The sequence below is a fragment of the Salvia hispanica genome, chromosome 3 (genome assembly GCF_023119035.1).
Source record: "Salvia hispanica cultivar TCC Black 2014 chromosome 3, UniMelb_Shisp_WGS_1.0, whole genome shotgun sequence".
Classification (NCBI taxonomy): Eukaryota; Viridiplantae; Streptophyta; class Magnoliopsida; order Lamiales; family Lamiaceae; genus Salvia; species Salvia hispanica.
In genome coordinates this window covers 25870057-25884719 of record NC_062967.1, presented here as the reverse complement: position 1 = coordinate 25884719, position 14663 = coordinate 25870057, and the positions used below count along the sequence as shown (strand labels likewise).

At 34.3% G+C, this 14663-nt stretch overlaps 2 protein-coding genes across 3 annotated transcripts; both read left to right on the top strand.

Annotated features, from left to right (window-relative positions):
• The first annotated feature begins 576 nt into the window (after nucleotides 1-576).
• Nucleotides 577-2279, top strand: LOC125212089 (NAC domain-containing protein 100-like). 2 transcript variants are annotated; one of them, XM_048112131.1, is made up of 3 exons: nucleotides 577-991; nucleotides 1090-1358; nucleotides 1407-2279. In XM_048112131.1, the coding sequence occupies exons 1-3, from the start codon at nucleotides 805-807 to the stop codon at nucleotides 1845-1847; spliced, it is 897 nt and encodes a 298-aa protein (XP_047968088.1). In that variant the 5' UTR covers nucleotides 577-804; the 3' UTR covers nucleotides 1848-2279. The 2 variants fall into 2 exon arrangements, with proteins under 2 accessions (XP_047968088.1, XP_047968089.1); XM_048112132.1 differs by having other exon boundaries at nucleotides 580-991; nucleotides 1437-2279.
• Nucleotides 2280-9029: 6750 nt separating this feature from the next.
• LOC125217015 lies at nucleotides 9030-14537 on the top strand. The gene is made up of 20 exons (XM_048118833.1): nucleotides 9030-9289; nucleotides 9381-9450; nucleotides 9946-9988; nucleotides 10088-10165; nucleotides 10336-10420; nucleotides 10567-10649; nucleotides 11038-11095; nucleotides 11193-11303; nucleotides 11615-11672; nucleotides 11750-11846; nucleotides 12220-12255; nucleotides 12337-12473; nucleotides 12549-12619; nucleotides 12700-12753; nucleotides 12848-12990; nucleotides 13072-13206; nucleotides 13341-13571; nucleotides 13684-13743; nucleotides 13819-14094; nucleotides 14194-14537. Exons 1-20 carry the CDS (start codon nucleotides 9139-9141, stop codon nucleotides 14344-14346), a joined length of 2130 nt encoding a protein of 709 aa, XP_047974790.1. The 5' UTR covers nucleotides 9030-9138; the 3' UTR covers nucleotides 14347-14537.
• The last annotated feature ends 126 nt before the right edge of the window (nucleotides 14538-14663 follow it).

The following is a 14663-nucleotide window of genomic DNA, read 5'->3' as shown; positions in this document are numbered from 1 at the left end:
TCATAAACAGAACCTACTAAGTTTTTTTTTTCTATTTCAAAATTTATGCAAATTATCAAAAAATATCATTGACTCTTATCTACTCGATGTCTTAAAAGTTATGAATATAATTGAGTCTTCTAGATAAAATATTACTCCAATCGTAGGATTGCGCCTGAAAGGTTATGGCAATGGCCGCCACGAGTGGAGGTACATATATGACTCCCAATAATTTTGAAATTTTTATGGTAATTTTTATTAGGATACTTTCATTACACGAAATTGAAATTGGAATTAGAATTCTTTGTCCACAATCTTTGTTTGGAAAAAATGATGTATGGAATTGAATTCGAAGAAATTAATATGCATTGTGTATGCAGCGTGTGTATATGTATGTGTGTACAATGTGTAGTGTGTATCGTGTGAAGTGCTCAATTTTATTATTATTTGGAATTCTAATTATCTACTTTTGATATAAAATTCAAATTGTGTAACTGAGAGAAATTGAAGTTGTAATTTAATTCGGAAGCTAAATATTTCGTAGTACTATTTGGAGTTGCTTAGACAAAACGTTTGTTTAATTCCCCCTTAAGCCTATATATTCAACGGGCTTAAGCTCATCATGCTGTTTCCTTCCTTCCAATTCCATAGCTTCTTTCTACCTGAATTCTGTTTCTCCCATTCCTCTTTCTCCTTCGCTTCCTCTGCTTGCTTCTTCGATTCATTTCATACAAATTCTCAACTGTTTTCCTTTGATCGCAGAATTTTGATTAAGCTCATCCAAATTGTTACAGAGGCTGAAAATCCCCTGTTTCGTTGCTTTTGATGGAAAACAGTTTTGGAATCGTTAAAAGTGATGAATTGATAGACCTCCCTCCCGGATTTCGATTCCACCCCACCGATGAAGAGCTGATCACTCATTATCTCTGCAGAAAGGCCATCGACGGAAGCTTCTCCGCCATAGCCATCGGTGAGGTTGATATGAACAAGGTTGAGCCCTGGGAATTGCCTTGTGAGTTTTTTTCCCCAATTTTTTTTGCCTTTTTTAGAAAACATTTATTTGTTGCTTGCTTGCGTTATTCAATTTGTGGTGGTGGTGGTGATGATTAGGGAGAGCGAAATTGGGGGAAAAGGAGTGGTACTTTTTCTGTATGAGGGACAAGAAATACCCGACCGGGCTGCGGACGAACAGAGCCACCGCCGCCGGCTACTGGAAAGCCACCGGAAAAGATAAACAGATTTTTCGCGGGAAAATCCTAATCGGGATGAAGAAAACCCTAGTTTTCTACCGCGGGAGAGCTCCCAAGGGCCACAAATCCGATTGGGTGTGCCACGAATACAGATTGGAAGGCAATTTCACTCTCGACAAATCAACCAAGGTGAATTAAACAATTTAATTTGATGAATTGAAAGGAAATTTGAAAAAGAAAAAAACGGCTTTCTCGATTTGTGTGCAGAACGATTGGGTGATCAGCAGGGTGTTTCAAAAGGCGAGTGGAGGGAAAAAGGTCCATATTTCCGGTCTGGTTAGGATGGGCTCCGCCGCCGCCGCGCTGATGGAGACGGAATCTGGCCACGTGCACTGCTTCTCCAATGCCGATGTTGTTCGTGCTCCGATCAACGATGATTTTTCCATTCCCTCCTCGATTCCGTGGGGGCAGTTGGCCTCGGTTCCGGTGCCCGATCCGGCGATTCTCCGGCAATTTCTCGCGAGCTATGGACACAACGTGTCGCAGGAGACTGCGTTGAGTGCTGAGAACTCCTCCGGCGTCTCGAATCTCGACACCGGGAAGAGGCCGTTTGAGGAACAGGATAGTGCAGTTGAGCCTCAGGATTTGGAATGCATTTGGAGTTACTCATCACTTTAGATTTAACAAATTAATGGATCATATTATTGGTTTTAGGGCAAAGGGTTGATCTTGTTCCATCGTCTGGGACGTTCCGTGTCGGTAATTACCATTAGTATCCATCGTTTCATTTTTTAGAATAAAATGGCCTGTAAAAATTTATGACGATCGAAATATTGACACGACAATTGAAATTACACGTCAATTATCCAAAATTACACATCATCGACAAGTAATTTCGGTTGTCACGTCTATATTCCGATAGCTATAAATTTTTCATGTGCCATTTTATTCCTAAAAATAAAACGGGAAATACCAAAAATCAACAAACATAAAGAAGAAGAAGTAATGTTCTAGTTTAGTACTCCGTACTACTATAGTCTTGATTTTGTGTAAATTGTTTGGATTGAATATTCGTATAGTGGGAATGATTCCAAAGTCACATCATGAATATATGATCCCTATCATATCTGTAGTCAGCATATTTTAACTGATCCAAATTTGATTTTGGATTAAAAAACTATAATGTGGGGGCTTAAGTCAATTTCTTAAACCCTATATGGTGCTCTACGGCTCTACCTCACTAAGGTCAAATTTTCTATTTGATTTGGTGATTAAAATAATTAATGTAGTTGTTTATTTTCTTCGGTATACAATAATTTATTAATATAAGTACATCCCTATACCCATTAGCTTTAATATAAATAATCACAAAATCAAAACTAGGATGTATAGAGGATCTTTTATCTTGTTTTATTTGAGGGCCATTCTATGAATGTTCATATTTATATGCACACACAAATGATGTGTAAACACCTCCCTCGTAGGATGAGACATTTGATCAAACGATTTAAAATTGATGTATATTCAAAATCATGATTAATTATCCAATCTTTAGGTAAGGATGACTGAGTCATTGTTATTTATAGTTGCGAACCATATCCTCAAATACTATAAAACACTATAACACATCAAATTCTAAAGCTTAAAGATCAAATATTTTTTGGAATGGGTTGATTAGTTGAATGACAACCTTAGCTAAATGATCATAATTTTTAAAAATTTAGAGTCGAAATAATAACCATACAATAAATATTCAAAACTAGGTACGAAGCACGTGTTATTGCGCAAACTAGTACAAAATGTCCAAGTGCTAAATTGGCCCAACACAAGTATTCCACTTTTGATTAATATCACTCTCTACATCAACGTTATGTTAATTTTTTAAGAAATGGACCAGACTTTTGATATCAACACAATAATAGTATATCATAAATTGAGTTTATTTCCAAATATAAACCGCATCCACTCTTTTATTGAGGATAGTTGCACTGGTAATCGAAAACCATACAAATAATTCGTATAATTTTTGTTAAAATTTACGATGTCTGTTTAGCTTTTTTTGGACGTAAGAATTCAGTATCGAAAACATGCATTGGCCTTCTCTAAATTTGAAAACGACATCAAATAATAAGTACTCCATTTTAGATTGGCCCTCAAATACTTTGTATAAGTATCATGAATGTGACAATAATAGAAAGGGGGGAAACTTTGGTAGTAACACTTTTCTTAAATGCTACTCCAACATTAAGACGTGGATGGAAAAAACAGAACTCGTGAAGTTGGACACAATAAATAAAGTTTGTCATTGGAGTTGAAGGAAAGACGTAGCGTGACTACTATCGTGATAGACAAAAATCGGAAGTGAGCATACACCCCAAAGTTTGATTTAAGACGGAGTTGTAGCACCGTGAAATCGGCAACAACTCCAAGTACTCCCTCCGTCCCACAAAAGATGTCACACTTGTGGGACGGCATGAGATTTTATGAGGTTTTAGTTTGTGTGTTAAATGGAGAGAGAAAATATAATTTTTATATTAATGTGAGAGAGAACTTTTTCCAAAATGGGAAATGTGACATCTTTTGTGGGACAAACTAAAAAGGAAAATGTGACATTTTTATGGGACGGGGGAAGTACCTAATTTAATGAGTTTTTAGACCTTCATAGACAGACGGTGGGGTTGGTCGACCCCAACACCACCCACTATTTATATCTTGGATTTGCAGCAACATCAAATTATATGACAAAAAGGTGCAAGTCTTGATTTTGGTAATATGCCAATTATTTACACGCTCAAGTAAAACTAACGTGTGCTGAGTTATGGTGATTGCACATACTGTGAGACTTAGGTGTTGCGTTTATTGAGTTTGGAAAATTAGTTAATTTTGTAAGGAATTATCTTATGAAGATTTTTTTACTGAAGTTGTATCTAATACAACAGGCGAAAAATTATACGTGGCACTGATACGTTAAACTGTCATAAAGAAAGTAATATCGATTGGTTGAAAAGTATCCACAGTATATTGCATATATATGATCAGATTTTTTCGATATGCAATAATTGTTAACAAATTCAATTTTTTTATTTTTGCCTGGATTTAAAATTGCAAAGCGTACCATAATCTGATGATGATTTTCCAAGAATTTGCTACTTTATACTTTCATAATTCCTAAAAATTTATCACTTATTTTCATTTTAGTTCATCCTTAAAAATTTATCACCTTTCACTTTTACCATTTTTGATATTGTATCCCACATTCCACTAACTCATTCACAAATCACACTCATATTTTTATTATAAAATTAATATATAAAAGTACGACTTACATGTCACTAACTTTTTCAACTCCCTTTCTATTATATTTCTTTAAACTCGTGTAAGGCCAAATAGTGACAAATTATTAGGGACGGAAGTAGTACATTGCATACAATAGATTGTATAATTATATACACCATATAAATCCTAAATCTAACTGGTGTGAATGGAATATTTGTGAAAACAGTGAATATTATGCAACACACCTCAATTACTCATTCATTTCCGCCACCAACAAATATTCTAAGCCTAACAGGCTAACACTTTGTTCATATCCTAAAACAATTGAATCCTACAAGAAATAAACTTCTCATATTTTTTCCATTTTATCGCAATGCTTAAAGTTCAAGAAAAATTGGATTCCCCACGATATAAAAATGTTTTTTTCTAAATTTAGTTCATTAATTTCTGTAGTCCCATCATTTTGTTACCCCTAATCTATATTTGTTTTGTCTCTTTGTTTGAATTAGTATGTTAATTAAATTAATGAAATGGAGTAATAATTAATTACGTCTGTATGATTCCTTATCTACTTTCCCTTATTGGAGAGTTTGGCCACCAATAAACACTACCTTTTGTAATTAATTACATGATTTTTATCTCAAGTGATATACCATTTCGCCCTCATTTTGGACGAAAGAAACTAATGAAAAAAAAAAAAACCACCAACTCATGCGACCATGGCCATTTCATATATTCGATAAATTAAGCGGGCTTAGTTAATTTTGTTTGAGTGAGTGTTGTATAGGGCGGGCTTAGTTAATTTTGTTTGAGTGAGTGTTGTATAAGGCAGTGATAAAATAAAAACTCATATATTGTACAAACTCCAAACTTTGATCTGGACCATTAAAAAATATCAATAGATAATAAAATAGTAGCAACAGAAAATGTCAACATAGTGTCAACACAGTATCAATCGTTGATACTGTGTTGACATAATCTGTTGGTACTATTTTGTCATCTGTTGACATTTTCTAATTGTCCATATTATAGTTTGGAGTTTGTAAAATATTTAGACTTTGCATTTGATCACATTCCGTGTTGTATAAATATAAAAAGTATTTTTTTAAGAATGTTTAATTATTAAATAGGGTAATTTTTCATGAGTGTGTGGGTAGGGTAACCCAATTACTCAATATTGGGTTGGATATTACCCGATAATCACCACACTCAATAAGATACTACCAACTCCCGACCTGGATCCTAATTTTTGCTGATATCGGATATTCAATTCATGTCCAGGTGTCACGCGTGCGTCTGTTCTATTCTAGAATGGGAAGGTTTTATGTCATTGAAAGATGCATGAGCCTCATGCGTCTCTTTGAAAAACGCATGCGTCTTTTAAAAAAACGTGTTTTTACCAGCGACGCATGACCAAGATACGTCTTAGTGTAAAAACACATGTTAGTCGTGTGTTTCATTAACAAAAACGCATGTCCGTCATGCGTCACTCCCTTTGTGGGAATTACACAACAAAATAATGTTTAATGTTCCCTAGAACAAAAAAAAATCACCATATGAGATAAAATCTTGATGTATCAGATATAATTTAAATAAAGATGTAAGATTGCTAAAGCATCATTTCGAAAAAAGAATATTTTTTTTAGTTACTTATATCTCCTTGTTCCTGAAAACTGTGGTTCATGGTTGTGAATATGTCAATGATTTAACATGTTCTGCCCACGTTATAATGAGATTATTTAGTCTGTGTAAAACAACTTTGTTGTTCGTGATAAAACAAGAAATTGTTCTTCCTCATAGGTCTCTAACTAGATATTGCATTTGACATTTCCATTGTATATGTCAAAATTATCTAACTAGATGTTCCATTGGACATTTTCATTATATATTAAGGGTTGTTTGTTTCCAAGGAAAGTCTAGGATAGAGTTTGTTTTCCAGCTTTGTCTCATTGTTACTCTTTTTAACTTCCTCATAGATCCAGGATACATACACTGACCCAAAAAAATTTTTAGTTTGTAACCCAATATTTCATGTTAACTCTAACCCTCAATTTTTTCAAGATAGTTGTTTTCCAACTCTTATTTTTCTTTGGGACCCACGTCAATTTCTTATTTGCCCCTCCATTCAAAGACCAAATTCAACTCGTCTCTCTTCTCTCTCTTCTTTGGCCAAATCTTTTGAAAATCACTCTTCTCCATCTCTCTTCTTTGGCCAAATCTTTTGAAAACTCGCTCAGCCGCCCAGGTAAGGTTTATAAATCTCGTGGCATCGAACAAATTCAACTGTCTCTCTTCTCAATCTCTCTTTTTCAACTAATTCTTTTGAAATTCCGCTCAGGTATCTTCATTTCAAAAGGATAGTGTATCACACATGCAGTACACAAGTATATATATAAGCATTATTCATTTTTAGAACTTTTTACTTTTTTTTCTTTTATATTCTAATTATCTAGATAATTCCCTATACATATTTAGATGTTTTACTTCATGATTATAGATACTTTCTTTATAAATATTAAGATATTTCACTAAATAATTCTAGACAAATATTTATTCCAATATAAATTTATGTGTTATAATATCAACTATACAATTCAATCCGAATAGTATGGATTGAGTGGCTTCTTAAGGAACGATTCAATCCGAATAGTATGGATTGAGTGACTTCTTGAGGAACGCAGAAAGATATACTCCCTCCATCCCATTAAATATATAAAAATATTTATTTTTTAATACATAATTTTATATAATGTTATTTTGTGAGTTAATGAAAAAATAGTAATAAAAATGAAAAATAAGTAGATATGATTTTGTTTCCATTTTAGAAAACATTTCATTGTTAATGAAATAATTAAAAAAAAAGAAAATATTTCAATATTAATAATATGAGTTGTGATCAATGTCGAACCCTTCTTAAAGACCGAACTAGAGACCAAATTTGAGCCATCCATTTTTCTTAATATCGTGGTTAGGATTAATTTACAATTGATTTAATATTTTATTCAATAAATACTTTTTTAAAAAAAAATTTTTTTAAAAATAATTATTATTTTTTCAATAAAAACTTTTCGAAGTAAATAATGAACTATATTCACTAAATAATGAACTAAATGAAGTATGTTATGAACTAATTTTGACATGTTATTGAAATACATTAATGATACAACAAATTTAGTGTTAAACGTTAAGCGGTAGTAATGAATTATATTCAATAAATATGACATTTTACTGAAATACAATGTTAAATGTGTTAAATGTCAAGCAGTAGTAATGAACTTATTACTCCATTCCATTAGTTTATTACCTCATTCCGTTAGTTTATTACTTCATTCCGTTAGTTTATTAGTACGTCATAATATGTTATGACATAATTATCTTTCAGTTGAAGTAAATTCAGTATGTAATGAATGCGAAAAATTACTTCATAACATACGTTCATTTAGTCCATTATGTAGTGAATATAGTTCATTATTTACTCCAATAATTTTTATTGAATAAAAAAATTAAAAAGAAAATTTTAGAAAAAAATGAAAAAAATTTGAAAAAATTAAAAATATATAAATTAAAATAAAAATTTTGTATTGAATAAAATATTAAATTAATTATAAATCAATCCTAACCATGGATGGCCCTAATTTGGTCTCTAGTTCGATCTTTAAGACTGGATTTGTGGATTATGAGACTCTTAATAATATAATCTCTTTTAAACCATTATTTAAATATTTATGTGGAGTTTATTTTATAATCCGACCCAAGAAGATGAAATTCTATATCCACTACTAGTAGTGATGTCAATATAGCCCGCAACCCGTGGGCTGGCCCGAATAGCCCAACAAATTTATAAGGTTAGGGTTGAAAATTTTTAGCCCGATTAGCCCGCATTCGATTAACCCGCAACCTGTTAGGGCCAGACCTAAAAACCCGATAAAATTTCTATTGTTAATTTATTTGACTCCTAATTAGACACTTCAAATCCACTAAAAAATATTTTAGACAATTCAATTTTATTGTTAATTTATTTGACTCCTTATTAGACAATTCAATTTTATGTTTTAAACATATTAAGCATGTATCTCAAATTTTTTATAATTAAATATTTTACATTTTATAAATATAACTAATTTTCATCATTATTTATTGGATTGATTGCATGTTAATTTTATCTGTAGCAACCTAATTAACCCGTTGGGCTACCCCGAAACTGAGTTTTTAGGGTTAGGGTTGAACTTTTATAACTCAAAAAAATCACAAGTCGATTAACCCGCAACCCGCTAGGCTAGCTCGATTGACATCCCTAATCACTAGTCTTACCACCCAAAAATAATCGATGTAATCAAAAGGGTTTTTTAGACCCGAGTTTGTATAATATTAGTATTATTTAGAATTTGTATTTGATTGCGTAAATTATTATTCTAATCCTTTTAGATATCTAAAAAATTTGATATGAATATTTATAAAAAATTGTTGTGATTTAAATATATCCTCCGACATATAATCAAATTCAATACTATATCGAAGTCATCGCTATCTTCTTGTTATTCATAAATCAGCCCCTAATTTGCACCAATAAATTCAATCGAAGATTCTCTGCAATGTGTAGGGATCTCCATCGAGGTTTTAGTACAAAAATATTCTATTACAAACAACTATAAAAACAGTCTCTCTTCACTCTCCAATCAAGAATCTAGCTTTCATGGCAACTCCAGGCCGGCAAAACCTTCCCAACAATCCACCCACAATTTCTTCCATCAAACACTATTACATCCCTCTTCTACTCCTCGCCACCTCTGTTTTCTTCCAGCTCGTCGTCTTGCCTCGCAGTTTTCCCCCATCTCACTACGATGGTACGCCATCACACCCTTTAATTCAGCCCCTATTTAAGTTTAATTTTTGTTGGGTTTTTTTCCAATTTGCTTTTTTTGTTTGAATTTTCAGTTTTGGGGATTCCCAAGTATAGCTCTATCGAAGAAGTCACTCAGGCCTACGAGAAGATCACCTCTAGATGGTAAAATTTGATTGCAAGTTCAAAAATTTCACTTTTATTTTGATTTGATTTTTCCTGAATATGGTAAATTTGATTGCAAGTTCACATTTTTCACCTTTGTTTGGTTTGAATTTTCCTGAATATGCATCCCTTAGTGCGGTTGCCTTTTTTCTGTTGCTTCATTTGGAAGCAAGTTCAGTTTGTGTGGTTCTTTACAAATGTATCCATAGAAAAAATTGCACAATTGACTTGTCTATATGTAGCAAGATATCCCATATAATGAAGTTGAAGAGCTAATATTTTTGGCATTGTTGATTATAAGAAGTAATCAAGCATCTTAAAGTAATTTGATGTAATCATGAATGTTGGAGATAAGTCATGTGAATGTTTCTCACAATATGTTTTGTTGTAAAATTATGACATCATTGAGTGTCGTAGTTGAACTGGCATTGTGTTAAATTAGCATCCCCTGCATAATTTGATGATGTAGTTGAACTTGCCTTATCATTGATTCAGGAACTCAAGTGTAACAGTTCCTCCAGAAGTCGATCTTGTCAAGGTATGCAGCATTAATGTTGCTTTAGTTTAAGTATAATTGACAAAGCTTTTGAAACTTGAATTTAGTTGACATTGCTTCTTAATGCGGCTGGTTTTGTAGGTTCAATATGCCTATGAGTTGCTAACAAATCAGTTGTTGAAGAGAGACTATGACATATTTAGCATCGATGAATATATTGTATGGTTTCGTTCTTTAGTCTTCAAATTGTTGGATCTTCTTTGTTGTATATTGTTATATTTAAAGACTGTAACTTCCCCATTTCTGCTTAAACTATTTTTCCTATGTACTCTTATCATATTTTTACAGAATGCTCAGCTTGATTCTATCACCTTTATTCCGATATGTAGGATGTTGTTGACAAAGTCAAGGAGCAGCATTCTGGGAAACATTTATCTGAAATTGACCTTCCACTTATTGAGGCTGCTTCCTTTGGTTGGTTGAAATCTTTTTACTATATGATCTTTGTCTTGCTTTATCTCACTTTCAAAGTAAATATGGTTTTACCTTGCTTTTCATAATCTTGCATGTTATATACCGGTAAAAATGCCTTTTTCTTATATTTGTGCTATTCATCTTAGATCCTGTCGATCAAGATCTGGAAGTCATCAAATCCGAGAACTTCTCGTCCATATTTGAAGATGACAAGCCACTCCTCCTGCAGGTATGACTAGCATATCTTGCAAACAGATTTGTCTGAATTTCACGATCCCCAACTCACACATTTTATGGTTAGCTTCTCAGAACAACATTAGAAGTATAGTATTTGTTTATCCTGGCACACAATATCTGGTCATTTTAATTTCTTTCCCTTCTCCAATTTCTATTTTGAAGCTGGATGTTGATGTATTCCATTTTTACTTTATTCTGACTGTGGATTCCCATATTTGTTTGTGCTTGCATCTAGCACTGGCTCCATTCATCCCTTCATAAGTAGTTGAAATTTTAGTATTAAACTATTACTTTATCTCTATTTGCAGATCTGTGCATGTCTGATATTCTAAAATTTCTACTGATATTATTTGTGTGCTCTATCATTTGATCTGGTTCAGATAATTTCTACCGGAAGCAAGCGCTCGTTGGAGTTTTCGGCTACTTGGAAGCGAATTGGCAAGTTTCCCTAGTTTTATACCTCAATTCTATTTTAAGCTGCGTGTTTTTTTATTTTCCTTTCTCACTCTTTTTTTGTTTTGTTTGAACAATTTAGTCAGTTTACTGGATGGGGTTGCAAATACCGGAGTGGTTGAACTTAGTGATGTTAAGCTTGCTGCATATCTAGCTGAAAAAAAGTCCAATGGTCAACCTTTTTTTAGAAATGGTAAGACTAGTTGACCACTTTATCACTGTTGTAGGTTAAATTATGTGCAAATTTTAGATAGAATTGGGAATTATCAACTTTTTGGACAGATTCATTGCTTATGCATATCCATACTTAAATTTGAATGACATCATATTATATGGCTTTGTATGAAACCTCCAATTGACATTTGGTATGAAAGAAGCTTAATTTATTATAGTAGTATATTATAAATCTTAGCAATGAGGATAAAAATACTCAATCATGAATCTTATCAACCATGAAAAGTAAAGCTCCCTTCGTATTTTGATTTCGTGTACAACAATGTGCAGGACTTCCAACAATTTTGGGTTTTCCACCTGGGTGTAAAAGTTCCAGCTGTCTTTATAGGTGTGGATCCTCTTCAAAAATGATTTCTTTATGCAAACTGTTGACTTTCTGTTGCCTTAATGTGTATTCTTGCTTAGGTATGAGGATGAGCTTTCTGTTGATGCAGTAACAAATTGGTTGGCTACAAGCATCCTAAATTTACCTCGTATTCCATATCACTCAAAGGAGTCACTGGTAATCCATCAGATTTACATGAACCACATTAGTAGTGTAAATTTAAAATCCTTTTTAAATTTGTTTTTCACCCCTATCCGGATTCTCCCTGTTTAGTTATACATCTCACTTAGGTGAAAGTTATTTGATTGGCCATATTGTGGTGCAATACTTTCTAAGTTTGCATATCTTTTTTTTACTTATGTGGCATTTTCCAAATTGTCACTATGTTGTTCAATTGTGTTTTCAAGATTTTGATTTCTGTTTCCACCAACTTTTTTCAAATCTTGGGTAAAACATCTGCATTGTATTTCAAACTATCATTACAAGATAATGTTGTTTAGATTTCCCCTTCTGATAATCAGCTTTAATATGAATTTTAATTTTTTTTCAGGTGCAAAATTTTCTGGTTAAGAGTAAACCTCATCAGGTATTGTCAAGTCACTTATTTTAGGAACATTACATTATTTATGGGCACAGGTTAATTCTTATGAGGGCTTTTTCCTTGTAGGTTAAGGTGATTCTCATCTCAAAAACGGGTGAGCGTGCTACTCCATTCATTCGCCAGGCTACCAGAACTTACTCACCATATGCCACCTTCGCCTTTGCTATGTGGAGACAAGAGGAGTCCGCTTTCTGGTGGAATATGTATGTATACTCTTTTCTGTTTTCTCCTTCTCCTGCATATATATTTGTAGTTGTTTCATATTTCTCAGCAAACAGGTTTGGTGTGGAGTCCGCTCCCGCAATAGTATTTGTGAAAGATCCAGGAGTCGAACCTGTGGTGCATGAAGGTACGTACCAGCTCGTCTTTCATCCTTGCTGAGTTGGACAATTCTGTTCAAATTTAATTTAAAAGATCTATAATTTTCAGGATATGTCAACAGTTCGACGTTTATAGATCTCATGGAGAAAAACAAGTATCACGGTACATGTTTCGTTTCTTTAGTTGAGATTCTTTCTATAGCAATGTAATCAGTCACAGTAGGCAAGTTTCTGAACCTTGTGTTGCTTGCTTGCAGTACTTCCCCAGTTGAGAAGCCTGACCTCGATGGAGTTGGGTTGCGATGTCAATGGTCATTCACGTGCCGGGAAAGATACCAAGATATGGTATTGTGCCCTTGTTGCTGGAAGGCCGAGCCCTGAACTCAGTAAAATGCGCCAAGTGAGGATACTTTGTGATTGAGTATTTTCTTCCCTTTTCCATTATCGGTAGACTATGGCGTAAAGTGACTTTTTTTTACAGACCATGCGCAAAGTGCAAGATAAACTTACGGAAACGACAGGCACAGCTGATCAAGAACCCGCATCTGCTCCCGCTGCGTCAGCACTTGAACAAAAGCGACTAACATTTGCCTGGCTAGACGGGGAGGCCCAGAATGTGAGCCTCGATCCTTCTCTTTTCACTTTGATCATTTTGTATTCGGGGATGATTTTGTAGTTGAGTAATTACACGATTGCGCTTTTTTTGCATCACATGCTGTCATTTTAAGGGAAGGTGATATTTTCTTGCAGAAATATTGTTTCTTCAATCTCCATTCAGAAGATAGCTTTGAGACGTGTGGGCCTAGACGCAGTATGGTGGACGCAGCTCGTTTGTTCATAGTGCGTTACGAGAGGTTCCCTAGGGATGAGAAGCTAGACGCGAAGAGACAGGAGCACATCTTGCATTCTTGGTATCAGACTGAGTCTGATCCGGTGTCGACACTGGTTGCCAAGTACAATGGCTCAAGCGAAACATCCGAGGTTTGTATCTCTTTCGAAGTCTAAGCTTAATTCACATGATCTGCATCAGATGATGAGCCCATGCGAAAACAACAATGCCTATGTTACTATCTTCAAATTTACTTGGCCTCAGATCATAAGCTGGATTTCTCGAATAATTTATGATGGCGACTCCAGAGAGATCCCTCCTTTTGTAAGTCGATTCCTCCCTCGCGTGAAAGGATGAGGTCGAATTTGTGTTGCTCAAATGTGCTTTGTGTTTCCGTAGAGAACAAAATCTCCGGAGCTGGTGCCTGAGGAGGCCGATCAGAGCTGGGCGCAGAACACCAAAAGGCTCGTCCCTTCAGGAGGCAACATCAAACACTTGGCCAGCAGCTTCAGATCCCGTTTCACTGATCACCTCGGTGATCCAAGAATCGGACCATCTCTGCTTCTGCTAGCTTTGATGTCGTCCGGCTACATTTGGCTAATTAAAAACCGATCAGCTCAAACTCAAACTCAAACTCAATCCAACGACAGCCAAAACGAGTCCGATCAAACAAAGGTCGGGTAACTTCTACCTACAGGCTCTATTTTAGCGTTTAATAAAAGACTAACGCGTAACTAAACATAATCTTGTGTCGGCTGCTCGAACTGGTTGCAGGAAGAGGAGATACGTAGGCGAGAAGAGGAGAAACGAAGGCGAATGAGGGGTAAAAGAGGAAGTGTGTCCAACCAGCTTATCCCTCCCTCGATTACTGATTTTGATCCCAAAAATGCAGAGCAAGTGGCGTTTTCGGACTCTGATTCCGAATAGTAGGATTCAAGAATCGCCTTTCACGGATATTTACACAAGAAGCGCTGTTCAGAAACACGCTAATTGGCCTCACTTTTTTGTTTTTCTATTTTCTTGCAACGTTAGATTTTGAGATGTAGCATAGGTTGATCTTATTTGTCAAATCATTTGAATTATAGAAATGAGTTTTAATGTACTATATTTTGCATGAATCCTTTATTTACAATAATTTCATTTGATACATGAAATTAGTATGAAATTAAATCTGAAGAATGTGTGCTTATCGCAATGTGTTTGTATATGTATTTGAAGTACACACTACACACACATAATACACA